General features: G+C 39.2%; 1 protein-coding gene and 1 long non-coding RNA gene across 5 annotated transcripts in view; one reads left to right on the top strand and one right to left on the bottom strand.

Moving 5' to 3' along the window:
* BRD7 (bromodomain containing 7) overlaps positions 1–19,868 on the bottom strand; it is a 34,768-nt gene that overhangs the window by 5,533 nt on the left and 9,367 nt on the right. For 3 of the 4 annotated variants that reach the window (XM_036119962.2, XM_036119970.2, XM_036119968.2), the window contains exons 3-12: positions 17,109–17,238; positions 16,714–16,771; positions 14,033–14,177; positions 10,578–10,688; positions 5,619–5,803; positions 4,299–4,422; positions 3,598–3,673; positions 1,398–1,505; positions 897–1,032; positions 327–438 (exon numbers count right to left, since the gene is read on the bottom strand). In XM_036119962.2, coding sequence (XP_035975855.1) covers positions 327–438; positions 897–1,032; positions 1,398–1,505; positions 3,598–3,673; positions 4,299–4,422; positions 5,619–5,803; positions 10,578–10,688; positions 14,033–14,177; positions 16,714–16,771; positions 17,109–17,238 — 1,185 coding nt within the window. The remainder of the gene's footprint in view (positions 1–326; positions 439–896; positions 1,033–1,397; positions 1,506–3,597; positions 3,674–4,298; positions 4,423–5,618; positions 5,804–10,577; positions 10,689–14,032; positions 14,178–16,713; positions 16,772–17,108; positions 17,239–19,868) is intronic. The other variant, XM_078063555.1, reaches the window with a different exon arrangement.
* The window catches only part of LOC118553080 (uncharacterized), a 32,054-nt gene continuing 14,637 nt past the window's right edge, over positions 2,452–19,868 (top strand). Inside the window, exon 1 of the long non-coding RNA XR_013444396.1 lies at positions 2,452–2,849. This is a non-coding gene — a long non-coding RNA (uncharacterized LOC118553080). The remainder of the gene's footprint in view (positions 2,850–19,868) is intronic.

Genomic DNA, 19,868 nt, shown 5'->3' with positions numbered 1-19,868 from the left:
AATTCAGTTCCAAGCCAGTGAGCGAGACTTCCTTTTTTGTTAGGGTACACAGCACCAGCTGACTTCTGAGTCGTCAACCCCATTCTGATTCCTACATTCCCAAGATCGGGAGATAATGACAGTCTCCTGGCCCTCACAGACCCTGGTAGCTGACTTACCCGTTTCCGTTCATTGTCCTCCACCCATGGTCCCCACCCAGGCCGGCCTGGCTTTTCAGGGGAATGCAGCTCAGCTGTCACCCTGGTGACTCCCATGGTTTCATAACACCTAGTGACTAATGCTAAGAGCCAATAATAAATTACCCATTTCTTTAGCAGCCTTCTTACCGTCTCCAACTCTTGCAGGGTTCTAGAATGGCCTCCTTTTGTTAAAACATCCAGTAAACTGTCTGCCATCACATAGGGATAATCCTGGCACGTGGCCAAAAACTCATGGATGCTGAAAGAGAGTGTGTTGGGAAAGTCACTTCCATATAAATCACCTCCGTCGGCTGAAATCTTCCTATCCCAGCCAACTGTTTCTGTCAGACACGCCTTAATTTACACGCCACGGTGTAAAATCTTCCATCTAGGTACAACACCCTATTTATATATTTACCTTTATCATCTTGAGCGAACTAAACAATATCAAGAACTCAGAGACATGAAATGCTCCTGGGGAAACCTTCCAAGAGAAGTAAGACTCTCTCAATGACGGAGGCTCCAGGGCTCAGTCCTGGACTTGCTCCTGCCCTTCACTTCCTCCCTAAGGTGACCTTATTCACCTCAGGACTTACATGTGGACTAAGAGTCTCCAGGTTACACCTCCAGTTCGGACCACACCCCTTGGATATACACGGGTCTATCAGTGTTTCAGAAAAACGTGGCATTCTGGATACTGAAGAATTGGTCACTCACCTGAAATCACTGGGAAGATCAGAGTCTTCCCCATAGGCTGAATAGATCAGATCCGAATCGTCCTTGCTGATATTTGCAAATGTGGAGTCATAATGCGGAGCGTAGGAACTGTAGGGTCCGTAGTTCAAGTATAACACTGTGGACAGAAAGCAAATACTGTTCTGTCACTCGCGTGTCAATCTAATTTCTGTTTTATTAAAGATCATTCCCTTCTAATTTTATTACCTCACTGACTGGTATAACAAATCCAAGGTAGCTATTTTCCCTCCCGGATCCTTGGGAAGTCACAACTCAAGTGACTTTTTCCCCACAAAGGAGAGACAGAGGAAAGAAAGCACAAAACTCATTTTGAATACTAGTAGCTGATTTTTCAGTTTCTTCCGAAGTTAATAAAACAGCTGATTCATGTTGCAAAACTACCACCAAAAGAGTTAAAGAAATGGTAATTATGCTTTTCTCCCCGCCAAATGCTTGAGCGAGGAGAGAAACATGAAGCCTTACCTGGAGTGACTTTGTTCCTTTTGTCTTCCTTGAACCCCTGCAAAGTATTCACTCCAGACTGAAGCCTTCCAGTTGTCATTCCCAGTCTCACAGGGCAGTAGCCTGGTTCTGAAACAAGAGCAGGCCTGGTGTGGGAGGTGCACGTGATAAGGAGCCCGGGGGGCGCTCTGTGGGCTGCCTGCACGCACACTGCTTCATGCCGTCTATGTGACTCTGTCCAGGAGCCTGGGTGGCCCTTCGTACACCCATCTTTCACCTACGAAAATCTCAGCAAGGGAGGAATGTAGCCAAGACCTGAACCTGGTCCTTTTCATTATGCTCTACTGCTTCTTGTAATTCTTTATAATCACGTTGCATTTCGCTTAAAAAAAAATTAAGGATTTAAAGGTTGAAACTTTATTTTGATAGGAGTAAACCAGTAGAAAAGGTTAGCAAAAGACTAAGGAAAAACACCTGATTAAAGACAAGAACTCATAATCTACTCAGGAAAGACTGGTATCTACGAGGCATGCTATTCCACCCTGGAACAGAGGCTGCGGCCACAGGTGACCACGGTGATAAACCGAAAGCACTAGTGAGGAAGGTGGCACACCTAAATTGGGTCTTCTCTCCCTTTCAGCAAGCAGTCTGGAATTTGGCAGGAAGGAGGAGCTGAGAAGCAACAGGGGCAAAGCCTGCACCTTAGCCCAGGATGCTGGCTCCTTGGGGGCTGCTGCCATGTGCGGAGCCAGCTGGGCCTGGGCCACACTGACCCTGCCTCCAGCAGCCGGAAATGCATGGCAGCAGAGCAAGGGCAGACAGACCGCTAGACACACAGAAAGGGGCAGATCTTAAGGTGTCCCCTAAATCGTTAGTTGCATCCCCTTCCCACCAAATTTCCACCATAGCTATACTAGAGAGCACAATGTTCTCAGTCTGGCGGCACTTCCTTTGATCCAAGACCATATAAACTTCTACTATGCAAAGTTCGCATAAAAGCAAAAAGTGAGGTTTTTTTCTCCCCCCTCCCCCCCCCCCCGACAGCACCAGTTCCTCTTCTTCTAAGTGAAGGAACTCCGCCGGCGTTTCGAGAGCGGAGTGCGATACGCGAAGACACTGAGAGGCTCCCCAGTTAGCCCTCAAATGCATCCAGCTCTTCCCGGCTGCTTCGATGTCTCTTACCCCCAGCCCCTCACCCTCACTCACTTTTTTGGGACCAACCTAAGCATCACTTTGCTAAGGAATAAGGAAGCCTTCTCTGGCCCCCAGACACTAGACGGGTCCTTTCTGTTGTGTCCTGTCACAGCTGCCCTCTTCACGGCAGACGAGCGGCAGCTCTTCACGCAGTGACCGGCGTTCGTGCCTCCACGCCCCACCCCGCAGACAAGATGGGAAGGGACGCGTGCCTCCCGTTGTCTCCTACGACACACCGCGCGCCACTTCCAGCCCCCAGGCCCTGCCCGCAGCAGAACGGTAAGTCCTGGAGACTGTTCCCCGAAGTGTCATCATTCGTCTCTGTATGCCCAATGCTTGCTCTTCTAACGGCAGCAGGAAAATGGGTATTTACAAAATAACATTCTCACCTTTGCTTACCCTGACACATGACTCCCTCCCCCTCAGATGAATGACAAAAAGTTCTTTTTCTTACATCAAATTTCAAACTGGAATCCCTATACTATCGCCCTTAAAATACCATCTGAGAAAATAAAAATATGACCGGGGTTTCTAAAGTCATGCTTCCCAACCTTTACCAACTTCCTACCAGCCGCAGTGGAAGACGTGGTGTCGTCATGCGTGTTATCCCATGACTACTAAGGTACTACAGGGCATATATATTTGCTCTAGTCACTGGAATTTAAAAAGCCAAATTTATTATGTTATAATAAGAGGGTTTTGAGATACCTCCTGAAATAACTGAGCATACACACATAGTCTCTTAGAGCCAGAGCTAGAAATTACGTCATTTTTTGGCTTTAATGGTGGGTCTGGTATTCCAAGGACTTTGTATTTTAAAGAACAGTGGATCTCCATAGTACCTGCTTTAAGATGAGGTAAAGCCGGGCTAGCTATTAGCACAAAATACACAATGTCTAGCCAAGTTCTTTGGGGATGACGATACAGTCGGATTGCTCAGTATCAGGCTTGCTGTTTTAAAATGTCACCCGGGCTACTGCTTGTTGCCAAACAGCAAGTTCATGCACATTCTGATCTGTGAACTTACCTCCTACAATGGGATCCACAGGATGGAGAAGCCCCAATGTTGTTGTTCCATCTGGTTTTCTCCTTTCAAATTCACACTGCAATGACCCAAAGTATTCAAATGTGGTAAACTGTTTTATATTTACCACATTCATATGCAAGTACGTGTACATATATATATCTCTCTCTCACACTAGAAAGCCTTAAATTTAGCCAAACCAATATTATGAGTTACTAGTGTTACACTTGGATACTGACTTTCCCACCTCGCTCCATACACACAGGGGCTAATGGGCTGCAGAAATGAAGGTTAGGGAAACCTCAGGCTGGTAAAGAGCTGTGCAGGGCCTTCGGGCCCCTCCGCTCTGCCCACCCTATTAAAAAAGGAAGATACTGGAGACCAGGGGAGGGGAGTGACCTGTCGAAAGTCACGTATTAATCCATTTGGTTTTAAAACCAATGTGCTAAACAATGATTTCAAGAGACCAGAGTATAAATGTTCATTTTCCAAGTTTAGAACACATTAACATCACTAAAATCCAGTAACAGAGGAAAAGATTCATTATGTACTTTACAAATTATTATAATTTTCTTCTCTGGGTGTTGTACTGAACAGCTCTTTGGCAGGTATGGTATGGGTTAAAAGTGCACAAGCAATCTGAAAACTGCAAGCCCCAGACAACCAGACAGTAGGTAGTGAAAAGAAAGAAAAAGCCCCGTCACCTGGCTATTAACAAGCCGCCTGGTCAGCTTTCCTCCGGATTCCTTAACGATGCGGTCAATCTGCTCCTGCTCTCTTTCTAAACTATTGCTCTTACATTTATCTTCAAGCATATCTTTGTCTTTCCTGAAAACATACATTAATACTAAGTAAAAAAAAAAAAAAAAAGGTAAGTTTGAAAACATTAAAATGAATTCCAAACAGGAGCACAACTCAACCGGAGGCATTTGCCCTACGGTCGCCAAGTACAGCTTTGTTCCTCAGGGGCCTGGGAGAGCCCGGAGCATGCTCATAGCCAGGCCAGCCCAACAGCCTGCTTAGCTCTCGCCTTTGTGTGTCCAGCGCTATTTGTCTTGAGCATTTTTCTCAATACAGTCACACAAATGGACTCTACCTCAAACATATTTTGAAGGGGGAGGGACACATCATTTTCTTTTTAAAGTCCAGTTTCTAAATTTAAAATGAAATACATTTGGGGGCACCTGGGTGGCTCAGTCGTTACACATCTGCCTTTGGTTCAGGTCATGATCCCAGGGTCCTGGGATCGAGCCCCACATCGGGCTCCCTGCTCAGTGGGAGGCCTGCTTCTCCCTCTCCCCGTTTGTGTTCCCTCTCTCACTGTCTGTCAAATAAATAAAATCTTAAAAAAAAAAAAAAATACATTTGAATTGTACAAATCTTAGAAATACAATAAATATATGTCACAAGTTTACTCTCTTTGCCTTACACCAGCAGAAATCCAGCCTACTCACTAGAACCCTCTTCCAGAGTTGACAGTGAGATGCGGGGCCTCAGGGCTGCTAGTGAGTCAGTGGTGTGAGCGGGTGGCCACAGCTGCGTCCGGCCATGCCTGGGGCTGCCGGGGGGGGGGGGACCAGTACTGAGTTATCGCTCCTACCAGGTGATGTCTGGTGGAAAACACGCACACACCTCAGCAATAGCCCATCTGTTTAGGAAGTAGCTTCACCTGTGAATTTACGGTTTCAACCCCTTTATGGAATGAGGTAAGAAATACAGATTTTTTCTTAAACAGAGTTCTATTTCAATAAATTTCACTAATAGTAAGTCCCTAAAGATAATTTATTGGTTAACTACTTTCATAAGAATACACATTCAGAACCGTTTTCTGAACTATGTTTAAACAATTCCATATAATGCTTTGTAGGAGAAGATGGGGATCATTATCACCGAAATGGACTTTCATGCCAAAAACCAACCAACCACGGGTAGACCTCTTCTCAAGGCAGGCACTGAACCAGGATTTTTCCCCCTTACTGGTCTGAAAAAGATAGTTTAACTTAAATATTCCAAAGATTTTTTACTTTTTGTTTTCTTTATTGGGACTCTTGAAGGCTTGCGCTTCAGTATCTCCAGAGTCTTCCCTTTCTCTTGGCCAGCAGCCGCTGTCCTCCCCACTCTGCGAGGTGTCTGTTCTATCTTTCTGCTTTCGACTTTTTTGCAAGTCTGCCATGAATTCTATGCTCTGCTTCAGGCTCTGAATTCTCTCCTAAAAATATTCAAGAATAGTCTCATTGCATATTTGTCATTAATTTTTAAAGTGATGCATTTCTTTCTCACAATATGAGTTTGCACTTACTCTGTCATTAACTAGGGAAGAAAAGCAATTAAATGTAATTATACCAAGAGAGTATATTTGGGAACCAGGGCAATACAGTCTATTCCTTCAATTCAGATAATTTCCAACATAAGAGAATGCTTTTTAACTTGACTACATCATCAAAACGTTCATAGAGGAGAAAGCATGAATAAATACTAAGTATTCTTTGCAATACTAACTTTAAAAAGGAGAATTTAGTTTAATAGCATGTTTAAATTTTGTATTTAACAGAATGGCTTATCTTTTGAAATTTAAGAATTATCAGGTATTTCAAAAGCTAGAGGATGTGAACATGTGAAGTACCCTTATACTCTGGTATCCTAGGATAACCACTGAGGACGCTGGCATTTTTCTCTGTGTGAAAACAACATGCTTCCAGGAGAATAAAAGGTTGCTAGCACAGTTTCTTTCCCAGAAAGCATAATGTTCTTACCAAAAAAGTCTTGTTTCTATTTTGTGAAACACGTACTTAATTTTCCACTGCATTGATATGCTGTGAAATTTTCTTTGTGGTGAAGGGCTTGAGGTTTCTGAAGGCACATTTGTTTCTAGTGACTTCTGCTTTTTAACTCTGAGCACTGTCACTGGATAAAATATGGAGTGCAGTCTCCTTAGGGCTGCATGGCAACACCAGGGAAGACTTTTGCAGAATAATAGAAACTGAGAACTGGAAAGGACCAGAGGTCATTCAAATAAGAACAACATAGCCCAGAAATGCTAAATGCCTCACCTAAGGTCATAGAACCAGTGATGAAGGCCAGGGCTCTGGGGTCCCATGAGGGGCCCTGTCTCATCACACTGCTGAATTAGCAATGCAGACCGTGAGAGCCTCCAGAACGCGGACCTGCTATTTTTACTGAACTTTTATTTTAAGGTAGTCTTATTAAAACTATCCAAGTAATATATTTCATTGTAGACAAAGATTTGGGTAGAGGAGAAAATACAAACCTTGTTTATCATTATGCCAGTATTTCTCTAAGCATTACACATATTAGCTAATTAGAATTATACTGAATTATTTGGTAACATGAATTTTTTTCATTAATAAATTACAATCATTTTCCCTCCATATCATTAAATACTCTTTAAAATGTTTTTAGTAAGTGTGTAGTATTTTATCCTGTGTACCATGGTCTAATTAATATTCCCCTATTAGACATTTAGATTATTTCAAGTTTCCACTATTACAAATGAAAGTCTCATGAACGTCACTATAACTAAATCTCTTCAAGAATCTCTCTTTAGGATAAATTCCCAAAAGTGATACTGTATGTTATCTATACTGAAAAAAAAAAAAAAATTCCTAGAAGTGGAAACACTAGGTCATCAGGCTTTTGATATTTACTGCCAAACTGCTCTCCAGAGAAGTTTTATCAATGTATATATCAGTGTTCGAAAGTTTCTCTGAATCCTTATCAAACTGAGTAGTATTTAAAAAAATTTGCCGAGGGCGCCTGGGTGGCTCAGTTGGTTAAGCGACTGCCTTCGGCTCAGGTCATGATCCTGGAGTCCCTGGATCGAGTCCCGCATCGGGCTCCCTGCTCGGCGGGGAGTCTGCTTCTCCCTCTGACCCTCCCCCTTCTCATGTACTCACTCTCTCTCATTCTCAAATAAATAAATAAAATCTTTAAAAAAAAATAAAAAATAAAAATAAAAAAATTTGCCGATTTTAAAAAAATGTCTTATTTTAATACATACTTAAAAAATATTAGTGAGTATGATTATCTCTGGAACTTTTTATCGGCCATTTGTGTTTTCCCTTGTGTACGTCACTTAGGTAATTCCTTACCCAGCTCTATCTCTAGTACCTAAATCAGAAGCTCGCACACTGCAAGTATAAATGGTGTTAAATGAATGGGCTTAGATCATGAAGTTCTCAGTTATCTTTTTATTTCCACTCTAGAATTTTATAAAATAGAACCTACATTAAAAACATTTTGAAGTTTTTAGAAACGTAACACACACAAAATTAAAAGAATTAGAGAAATCTTCTAAATTTCAACACAAATCATTGGAAAAAGCTGAGTTTCATTTTACTTTGAAAGTCTTTTTTTTTTTAAATAATTAAGATGTCTCCAAATCAGCATACTATTTATCAGTCCTCAATTTTACAACATTAAATGGCTGAAAGGGCTGGACTCTGCCACAGCTACCACGCGGGTGCTTACACATGCATCAGGCACGGCCGCCTGGCTCCACAAGCTAAGGTCTACTGAGGCGGAGCAAGGGCGCACAGCCTGCCAAGGTCACTCAGCGTCTGGAGGGCACAGCCAGGACTCGAACCTTGATTCTAAAGCCACTATGCTACAAACAGTAGTTTGTACTATTTTGTTTGTAGTATAATGCAGCATTCTAGTATTTATCTAGGAGATCAAAAAAGTTATTCGACTATATCCATTCTTTATAAAAATGTCTACTAATAGCCACTATTTGTGTGTAAATGAAAAAAATGATAAATGACTGCTCTACAATCTTTACACTGAACAATCAAAACCAGTGATCTTTTAAAAAGACACCATTCATGGAAGGGTGTGCTGGGCTCCCTTGGGAGTACCACAATCAGAAGAGTTAACTCAAGAAGATCTAAATTTAAACATTTAAAAAATCACTGTTGTAAGGATCCCTCCCATTTAGGGTGGAGAGAACAGTCAACAGGAAGCTATAACACAGGATGGGTAGGGCTCCTCAACAGGAAGAGATCTGAAAAAAAGGAAGACAACAGAGAGAGAAAAGGGAAAGTGGAGAAGAAAGTTTATTTTCTGTACTTCCAGCCATCCCACCCCCAGTAAAATTCAAGAGATACTGGAATCTTTTGCATGTTATATTAACTACATTATTTGAAAAAAAAGAAGGGCGCCTGGGTGGCTCAGTCGTTAAGCGTCTGCCTTCGGCTCAGGTCATGATCCCAGAGTCCTGGGATCGAGTCCCACATCGGGCTCCCTGCTCGGCGGGAAGCCTGCTTCTCCCTCTCCCACTCCCCCTGCTTGTGTTCCTGCTCTTGCTCTCTCTCTCTCTGTCAAATAAATAAATAAAATCTTTAAAAAAAAAAAAAAAAAGAAAAAAAAGAAAATAATGGTAAATCAAAGTTGATAAATTTACTTGGGATACTGCAAATTCAACTTTCTCCCAAAAATTTAATGTACATATTTTGGAGTGACTAAAGACTACATTTGCGAGATGCACTTTTATTTCAAATGTAGTAACAAGCATTTGCAGATTTTTACACCTGGAATATGGTGTGGGTCTGGATTCTGAGTCTTCCTGCAAAGAGTGGGATAAACATTTTATAGTCCCCTTTCCTTTGTAGATTTTGCCAAAGATGGGTACCTGGTTTACATTATAGTTTCTTATGTCTATAGGAAAGGGTAGGAACTGATGCTGTCTGTCTGAATATTAGGAATGCAAGAATACTCATCAACCCAAATGTTTTTCTTTGCCCAGTTAAATGGATCTGAGAATCTCTTAGAGCCAAGCACACACTCAGACATCTGCACACCAAGACAATTCTTTAAAACTGTGATACCGATGGTCACTGTAACAAGTGGGAAACCATGTGCATCTACACATGACTCATTCTTATTCTCCTATAACTCCTCTGAGTCTGGGTCCAAGCTCTTCATTCTGATTTCTTTCTCATTCTTCCTGTCTTATACCCCCACTTGTCTCTTCTTCGAAAAATCCCTCTCCTGCCTTGCTCTCCTTTCTCGTAGTCTCCTGCCTACTTAGCTCTTAATGAGAGTCAGCACCCTAACGCTGGCAATTATCTTGGGAGACTGCACTTTAAACCTTCTTTAAACCACTTTAAACCATGTCTTCTCCAGACATGAGAACACCGAGGCCCAGCATGGCTCATGTCCTGCCCGAGGTCCACAAATTGGAGCAAAGAGCTAAAACCAGAACTCCGACTTCCTGCCAGGATCACCTCCGTTAATTTCCCATCCTACTCAGAGCCATGAGTAAAACCTCAAAAGACACGACTTACCTTGTGAGCTCTCCTTTTCTCCCAGCAGGTGCACAGCGAGCCCCTCAATTCCCCCCCACCCCATCAGCGGTTGTTCTGAGACAGCACGTGTTCTTTTCTGCCACTAACCTCTCTTCTGAATAAACTGTCATGTTTATGCCGTCTCATGAAGCTTGATGATGAAGTGTCCCTCCCACCTCAGCCACATTACTATGGTACCAGTTCTGGCCCTTCCAGGAGGAGTGCTCCTGCAGGGAGGTGGCAAAGAGCAGGGTACTGCTCACTGACATTTTCTTTGTCCTGGAAGGAGTTCCTGTGCTTCACCATCAGAGTCCATCCTTCAAAGGGAAGTAGAGAGCTTTCCCCCCAACAGGCCTCATAATTCATCTCACCAATCTTATCCTGGAATTCAGGGTGATGTTTCTTTCACAGCAAATATAAATCCATCTGGTGACTAACCAATTCAACAGCCTCTAAATAAATAATTAGTAGCCAATGACAATACTTATTTGTATCAATTCCAAATGAGAATTTCGTGTTTTAATTTTCTTTGTATGAAAACTTTTTTCATTTAATATTTCCTACTTTAATATAATCCGCCTATAAAACTAGTACTGTACTGGATCTCTATCACTCTAACCAAAAAACAAAGGTATACAGATTTTGTAACAGTTACTATTTATGACAAAGAATTTCCTTTACCTGGCTAAGAATTTTCATCCCTGAGTGCAATAGCTTCTTTGCAGCTTTATAATAAATGGTCTCGGGTTTGTTGTAAATCATAGCATTAGTACACATTAGTTTGAAGTTATCCTGCAGAGAGAATATTAAGGAGAAAAATGCATTTAAAACAAAACAAAGCACCTTCTTGTCCCTGTTTGATGAAATCATACAGGTCCTCGAAAAATTAAAAAAGATAAAACAAAAACCCTATCCTTTTATTTCACTGTTTACTAAACACCATTAAAGCAATTTAGTGTGTTTTAAGACTCACTAACAAAAGCAGTACTGCTAAGTTAATTTAAATTTTGTACTACATTCCTTTCCAAATTCTTACATTTTTTATAATGAACAACATAAACCCTTAGATCCCAAGATGAAATTTTTAAATGGATTTCTTCACTATAATCTTACTGTACACAAAAAGAACTGGAAGAAAATACTTCTATTTAATAGAATAATATTTAAACTTTTTTTTTTTTTTAGAGAGAGAGAAAGCGAGCGAGAGTGGGTGGGGGGATAGATTAGGGGAATGGACAGAGGAGAGGGAGAGAAAATCTGAAGCAGGCTCCTCACCCAGCGCAGAGCCTGGCTTGATCTCATGACCCCATGATCATGACCTGAGTCAAAATCAAGGGTTGGACCTTTGACTGAGCCACCCAGGCGGCCCTAGAATAACCTTAACTGAGTTCACGTAATTAAAAAATATTACTCCTAGTTTTAAAACAAACATCTTAAGTTTCCATTTATGAATTAAATAATTTCAAATCTTGATGAAAACTGTGACAGGGCTAAATTATCACAATATTTTTTAGGAAATTCAAATTAACTAAGCAAAAATGTTAAAATATTTACACTAATTTTAAGTGTTTGGATACTATCATAAGCTAAACGTAATTTGCAGAATGCTGCAAAATCATGCCAATGTGAAATAAACCATACAACCTCAAAGAGTTGGAACATGCAACCAGAGTAGCCAAATTATCAAAACTGTACTTTTGGGTTAAATTTCAAAGTACCTATGTATGCTGGAGAGCTCAATTCCACTGCATAGTTTCATGGTTAAGTAATTTTTTACACTGTATAAACGTGGCAGTGATTATGCCACGACCTGAGTTAAAATGGTAAAAATCCAACAAAAAAAAATTCCCCCTAAACAAATTCCTCTTCCATATCCAAAACAAATATTCAAACCCCACTATTTAATAAAAAGTGATGACAGCTTAGGACACTTAAATGGAACAATAGGCAGACTTAGTATTACCTGAAAGCATATGAGAAGACAGACTCAGGGGTCACAAGAAGTCTGGTATTAAACTTAAAGTGGATGAAGTACATGTGGATCCTTATCCCTGGTCAAGTCTCTAATCAATAAGAATGTGCTAGGTCCGGGATCTTTCAGAACGTGATGAAAGCCACGCATCCACTCCTCAAGCATATATACATACACCAAGTTGAACACAAACTTTTTAATGTCATTTTAGCAGGTTCCCCTTAAAGGCTCATCTGTGGCTTCCATCCAGAGGACCCCAGGTTAAGGGCCCTTGCTATAGATTTTCTGAAGAGCTTCCATTCCATTAAGAATTATTAAATATGTACTTTGGGAAATAGAGGCAAGAGAGGGAGGACATCAGATGACTATTACTTATACCGAGGGACCACTGGTCTCTAGCTGGCAAGAGAGTACTGGATTATTCCACTGATCTGATCTGTTAAGACAATTTTTAGATTTCATGAATCTTAACTGTCATGTGCTAGGCTTTATTGGACTTTGGGGGTAATGGCACTTGGTCACTCAAAAAGCTAAATGACCTTTCTGTATACTTTTCAAGTAATTAAAAAAAAAACCTCAACAGCCTAATGAGCTGAATAAGCTAATTAATATTACATCAGGCTATTGATTTTTCCCCAAAGGAAACATAGTAATGTAGAAAACTCCAAAAAGTGAAAGTATTAGTTTATTTCAATTACAACAAATCTTAATTATCATTTGTGCAAAAACACTTAGGGGGGCACATTTCTATTCTCTCCTGTCATCATAAGAGAAAGATCAGAGGAAAACTGTTCACAAAAAGAAAAAAAAAAACCCCTGTGAAATTTTTTTCCATTAAGCAATAAGAAGGTCAGAAATATGCTGAAATAAACCGTTCTAGCCTAATTTTCACCAGATGAGAAATTGGGAAAGTTTCCATTTCTCTGAATACAAGAGAATGTAATTCAGGTTTCCAGAGTAAGTAGAATGCTACCTATGCATTCAAATGAATAGTAAAGATAGAATTAAATGCTGGTTTTATTCATAAATCTCAACTGATCGATATGTGGATTTAAAAAAAAAGGTAAAAATCTGTAACTGATTAGGGTCTAGTACTTAGACAGGTCAGGTGAATACTATAGCGTTCATGTAGAAAAAATAAAGGCAAAATAGGTATTATCTAAACCAGTTAAGTTTGGGTGGTTTGATACAGAGAAAAATTAAAACAAAACAAAACAAAACACATTGTTCCTTTCTTTGAAGGTCAAAATGAAAAGTATACTGCTGAAATCAACATATACCACAACTACTTAAAGATGGAAAAACTTCCACTGTAACATCAGGCACACACATCACCCCCTCATGCCTTATGGGTTCTTCACTTTTAAGTTTTTTTTTTTTTTTTAAAGATTTTATTTATTTATTTGAGAGAGAGAGAATGAAAGACAGAGAGCATGAGAGGGAGGAGGGTCAGAGGGAGAAGCAGACTCCTTGCTGAGCAGGGAGCCCGATGCGGAACTCGATCCTGGGACTCCAGGATCATGACCTGAGCCGAAGGTAGTCGCTTAACCAACTGAGCCACCCAGGCGCCCCTTCACTTTTAAGTTTTTAATTTCATTCCTCTCTTTTGAAGAAAATATGCTCAACAAATATAGCTGAATTGAGTTCAGGAAGCAACTGACTTTCATCAAATAGAAGTGTAATTAAACTTTTGTCTACTATTTCTGGACAAGACATCCTCTATTGGAGAGACATGCTACACCTTAGCTGTCTAGAAATAGAAAAGGAAACTACTCCGTTGCAACTTTAAGTATTAATTTTATCTGTACTGGTCTGAAATGAAAAATGAGACAGAGTGTAGAACATATGAAATTCAAATTTTTCTAAAACACCTCCAAATAATAAAAGACAGCAGATGGATTTGTTTGTCCAGTTTTCTATCACGTGACATTGGTGCTCAAAAATGTTTTCTGAGACAGAAAAATACAAAAATTTTGGATATTAAAATAAACTTAATTCTTTACAAAATAATAGGTCAATGAGAAAATTTCCTATTATCAGATATGCAGATTTCTACCAAGATTGTGTATATACAGAATCCAAGAGTTCAACTCTCAACTGAATAATTATGTTATTTTGTATTATAGGTCAATTTTCCAATCACAACATAAATAACTATAGTTACCTTTAGTTCTTCTATGGACTGGTAATCATTGTTCTTAATCTTTTCTTTCATGGTACTAAAATCCATTGGGTGCTTAATGATCATGGAGTAGCCGGGAGCAATAAAATCAGTCACAGGAAATGAAAAGAAAGCACTTGGGTCTTTTCTGTGAAGATATGAAAAAGGCAATTTTATTTCTACTACAAACAAATCTACTGGTCTAGGAGCAGAAGTCACAGGAAACATTTCAGTGTAGAAAGAATCTGTAGTATACTAACATGCTCTTCACTGCAAGTTGAAAGAATGATTTTATTTTTTTAAAGATTTTATTTATTTGACAGAGAGAGAGAGGGAGAGTGAGCACATGCAGGAAGAGTGGGAGAGGGAGAAGCAGGCTCCCCACTGAGCAGGGAGCCCAATGTGGGGCTCGATCCCAGGACCCTGGGATCATGACCTGAGCCAAAGGCAGACGCTTAACTGACTGAGCCACCCAGGTGCCCCTGAAGGAATGATTTTAAAGACGCATAATAACAAGGTTACACAGAATTCACGTGAGTATCTAGATTTTCTTAATCGATGGACCCGACTTTAGTGTGTATGGAGAGTACTCAAAAACTGACATTAAAAAGGTCCTCATACTACCGCCAAACTTAAGAACCAGTGCTTTCTATTGTAGGCCCTCAATTCTGGCTGTGCAATTCTGCTTTAAAAAAAATTCCAGTTGTGGGGGGTGGGGAGGAGGAGGCTCACCCTAGGCTCACTACATCAGAATCTCCTGGGAAGGAGGGTTCGTCCAGGCACCGGTACTTGTAGGGTTGAGTACTGGTACTGCAGTATTTGGCATTGGTAATTCTAGTACTGACAGGGTTGAAAAACATAGCATATGATTAGGTCATTAGATTGATTTTTTCTCTGGAAATTTGGCAAACCGAAGTTTCTTACTCCAAATTATCCTAACAATAAAAATGATTTAAAACGTAGTAGTAGGAGCAACTTTTACAATGTATTTACCACATGCAGCCCTATGGTAGGTGCCTGATGTATTTTATATCTAATCCTTACAAAAGCCATCAAGGTGGTGGCAGCCTCACTTAGAGAGATGAGGGAACTGGGGCTCAGAGGTCAAATCTTTTGTTCTAGGTCATAAATCTGATAGAAGAGCTGGAATCTAAACTCAGCTATCTGTTCTTCCTTACAGGATACCTAGGTGGTGAGACTAGAAAAAAAAAAATAAGCAAAAATACCCAGTGTGTCCATAGTAGTTACTATGAATAACAACACTGATCATCTCTGGAGGACTTCTTCAGAGCAAATTATCTAACACCCCCCCCCCCAAATCAGTCATTTTAACAGAACCCTAATCAACTATACCGTTCATCAGCATTTGGGCTGAGCCTCAAGGATGATGAATCACTAAAGACCATTCAAAAAATGTGGCTCTGGGTTCTAATTCCCAAAATGTTCTGAGAAATGTCAATATCCTTGAACTAAGAGGACCTTTTTTTTTTTTTAAGATTTTATTTATTTGAGAGAGACAGACAGAGAGAGAGATGGCACAAGCAGGGGGAGAGGCAGAGGGAGAGGGAGAAGCAGACTCCCTGCTGAGCGGAGAGACCGATGTGGGGCTCGATCCCAGGACTCTGAGATCATGACCTGAGCTGAACGCAGATGCTTAACCGACTGAGCCACCCAAGTGCCCCTAAGAGAGACCTTGTTAAGTGGATTTCTTTTAAGTTGACATCCTTAAGCTATATCCTGGTCTTAAGTTACAAAAAATAAAACTTCAAAGGCAGCCAAAACACTTTATAATCATACATTCTAATAGAGTCAGAACACCTACCACTTACCTGTTCATATTTGGGGACATGTAATGAATGACTTATTCAAGGGCAAAGACTTGAGATGTAATTTTCTCAATTATCCTGTAACACCAAAAAGGGAGGGAGGCCACTAACTTCTCATCTTAACTGCAAAGCTGACAGGTGCTGAATACAGAGAGCACAAGAGGCTTTAACTTACAAAATGATTTGTAATCTGTTCTGGGGTTGACACAGAAGGACAACACAGTGAGAAGAAAGTTCACCATAAGAATGCAAGCCCTCCACCCATGAATCCTCTGCAAATAATGTCTCTGAGCTGAAAATTCACATTCTGAGTAGAGACAGGTATCAAAAATACGTATTTTAATAAAGATGGAGTTACTCTTTTCCCCTTTCTGAACTTAACACTGGTTTAATCTAGATACTGTAATCTTTAGAACAAATTTTTGCATGTAAGAGAGGGTCACAAATCCTCTTCTCCCAGACTTAATAATTACTGAATATTCACAGCACAATAAAGCACTGAACAAATATATAGAAGGTATTTTCATCTATTAGCAAAGTGAAAATAGCTGTATTGTTTATTCCTGCTTTAAAGCTTTAACATCAGAAGTTACTTTAAAGAGAAATTTGCCATTAAGAGTATTATGTAACACTCTTCAAGTTGCCAGTTAAAACAAACCAAAGGAGAACATTTAAAAGTCAGCTTCTTAAAGTACTTTCTACTGCCAGGCAAAATATTTATCATCACTTTAAAATCAAGTACATTTGGATTTAGGCCACAAAATGTGGCTTTAAATAATCAAAAATAGAGAAGTGGTTTGGATCCTATATTTCCCATTTTAATTTCCAAGTTATAAAAATGTTGGAAAAAACATTTACCTCTGTAATTGTCTCATCAGTTGATTCAAAGCTTCTTGAAGGGGTGTCTGTTCTACTTCTAAAGCAAAGGAGAAAGGGAAAATGTTTTCAAAAGGAAGATTCTAGAGAGTATTGTTTAGCTTATTTTCTTTGTCTATGAGTTACTTCATACCCATCATTAAATATCATACAAAAACTCCATTTCTCTTACAAATATACTGAAGTATGAGAATATCAATTCAAAACTGAAGCTACTTTCAAGCTCTTATGCAGTAACAGAAAAAAGAAAATTAAAAAAAAAATTAAACAGCTTTTAAAATTTAACTTAAAAACTAAAAACCCACTTTCCCTGGCTACAATCCTTAAAGTAATTTCAGCCTCCTCATTCAGGGACGTTAATTCAGAGTTATTCCAACCTTCTTGTTTGGCTAAAGAGCTTGTGAGAGGCTTCTCAGGAGGCAAGTCTAATCTTACAGGGGTCGCGCACTGGAGGTCTTTTTCTGCCTCATTCTCCACACGGTCCCGATCTCGCTTCTTTTTATCCTCCTAAATGGAACAAAGGGAAATAATTTAGAAATACTTCAGAATTAATACCTTTAAAACAAATAACACTCATTTCACTGAAAAAAACCCCAAAACAAAAAACCAAGACATCACTCAGAAGATTCTACATAATGAAATCTTAATGTATTTTACTGCCATCTACTGGAAAAGGAGTGAACAACAGTTCATAAACGGGTGAGGGAGTATTGCTTCTGTATCCCAAAAATAACCAAATAGAAAAATAATACTATTCACAAAAGCAAGATAACATACCTAGGAATAAATCTAATAAAAGATCCCAATACTCTTTGGGAAAAATTTGAAACATTACTGAAAGGTCATTGTGGAAGACCTGAATAAAGGAGATATACCATGTTCATGAACTGAAAGACAATCAATTCTCTCCCAAGTAATCTATAAGTAAAATGCAATTTCAGTGAAAATTGTAAGACAGAATTTTTCATGAAATCTGACAAGCCAATCATAATTTATCTCGAAGAATGAATCATGAAGAATAATCCACAGTTTTGAAAAAAATCACAGTAAGATGTGTCTTGTCAGATAGTATTTGTATAAAGTGATAATAATTAAGACAATGTGGATCTGACACAGGGACAAACAGACCAACATACAGAGTCCAGAAACAGACTTGTGCACATAGAAAAGTCTTGTTATATCAGGGGTGGCATTATAAATCAATGACAAAAGGGCAGTGCTGGGATAACTGGTTATCTACATGAAAAAGAAAATAAAATTAGATCTCTACGTCGTATCATACACAAAAGGAAATTCCAGATAGATTAAAGACTTAAATGTACAAAGCAAAGCTTTAAAACTTCAGATAAATATAAAGAATCTTTATGAACCAAGAGTAGGGAGAGATCTTCTTACCCATAAGCAAAGCCAAAAGACTAGCTATGGACTGAGATAAAGTACTTGAAACACAAAAAACTCATATAAAGTATTACCAAAAGTTAAGTAAACAGCATTTATTCAGGTAAAATTCAGGTAAAAAGGAAAGTGGGTAGAAAATGGGTAAAGGACATCACAGGTAATTCCTAGAAGAAACCTGAAATGTCAAAAAACATGAAAATTAGCTCAAGCTCCCGAGAACTCTGGGTATTGTAAATTTAAAAACTAGAAGGCATTTCATATCTGATTGGCAAAAATTAAAATGTCTGAAAATGTCAAATTCTGATGAAAATGTAGAGAAATTGGGCTCTCATACCTTATGGATGGGTGAGTAAATAGGTATAACCACTAGGAGAACAATTAACAATATCTAGTAAGGCTGACGATGCCTTTACCCTACTTCTCAGCTCTTCTACTCCTGGGCATACACCCTAGAGAAACTTCCTTTCACACAGTATACATGAAAGACAGGTGTAAGAATATTTATTGCCACACTCTGAAATAGTAAAATATTATGAACAATCTAATGTCTACCAAAAAGAAAATGGATTAATAAATTATGCATATTTACACAGCAGGTAGAATAAGCTGAAGTTACACTGTATCAAAATGTATAATGTTTAGAAACAATTTCTAGAGACAAAAGTTGAGATTAAGTGTTATCAGTTGTGTAATGTAGTATACACACACAAATGTGTAAGTGTATATTGTTCACAGATCTATGCAGAAGTAGTAAAATTACAAAAACAAGTATGCAAGTGATGCACATGAAACTCATAATAATGGTTCGCTCTAGGGCAAGAGAGAGAGGAATGGGATTCTGGAAGAAAAGGCTTCATCTTGATGTATACTCTAATTTTTTTAAATTTTTTATTGTTATGTTAATCACCATACATTACATCATTAGTTTTTGATGTAGTGTTCCATGATACATTGTTTGTGTATAACACCCAGGATACTCTAATTTCTTAAACAAAAACCACCACAACAAAAATTAAAAAAACCCCAAACCAAAAAATCAAGCAAAAGGTACAATGTTGAGATCTGCTAAAACTGGGTGGTTGGTATCCAGGTGGCAGTTTTATCACTGTTTTATTTTAAATTAAATTTTAATAAAATTGTCCAAAAATGTCTATTTTATGCCTTTGAGAATCAAGATTCTCAACAGGATCTTATCAACTCCAAAACTATTTTCTTGGCTTACGTCCTCATTTATTATCCTAGTATCTAGAGCAGTCAGTGGTTCTCAAAGTGTGCTCCTTGACCAGCACCATCAGCTGGGAAATTGCTAGAAGTGTAAATTCTGAGTTCCCATTATAGTTTTCAAGCTTCAGTGCGCATCAGAATCACCTGAAGAGTTTGCTGAAACATTAATATCTTGGCCCTGTCTCCAGAATCACCCATCTCATGCCTAAGGTAGAGCCTATGAGTATTACCAACAAGTTTCCAGGCCATAAGGGTGTTGCTGCTGCAGGAATCACACTTTGAGTATCACTGATACAGAGCTTCCCTTCTAAGGGTCCAAAGCATCTAATACAGAATATATGACTGGGTTAAAAGCTCCAGAGAAAAATGCTGTAAACTGTACTCATCGTGCACTTGATCTCAGTTACCATCAAGTTGATTGGTGTCTGTTTTTTATGGCTTTGTGACAGATTCTGGAGCAGCAAATTTTGACTTTGGAAAGTTTTGTATCTTTTGCCCAGAAAACCTGGCATGAA

Source organism: Halichoerus grypus, chromosome 15, assembly GCF_964656455.1.
Source record: "Halichoerus grypus chromosome 15, mHalGry1.hap1.1, whole genome shotgun sequence".
NCBI classification, from domain to species: Eukaryota; Metazoa; Chordata; class Mammalia; order Carnivora; family Phocidae; genus Halichoerus; species Halichoerus grypus.
The sequence above is the reverse complement of the archived record's forward strand: the minus strand, read 5'-3'. Positions and strand labels throughout refer to the sequence as shown.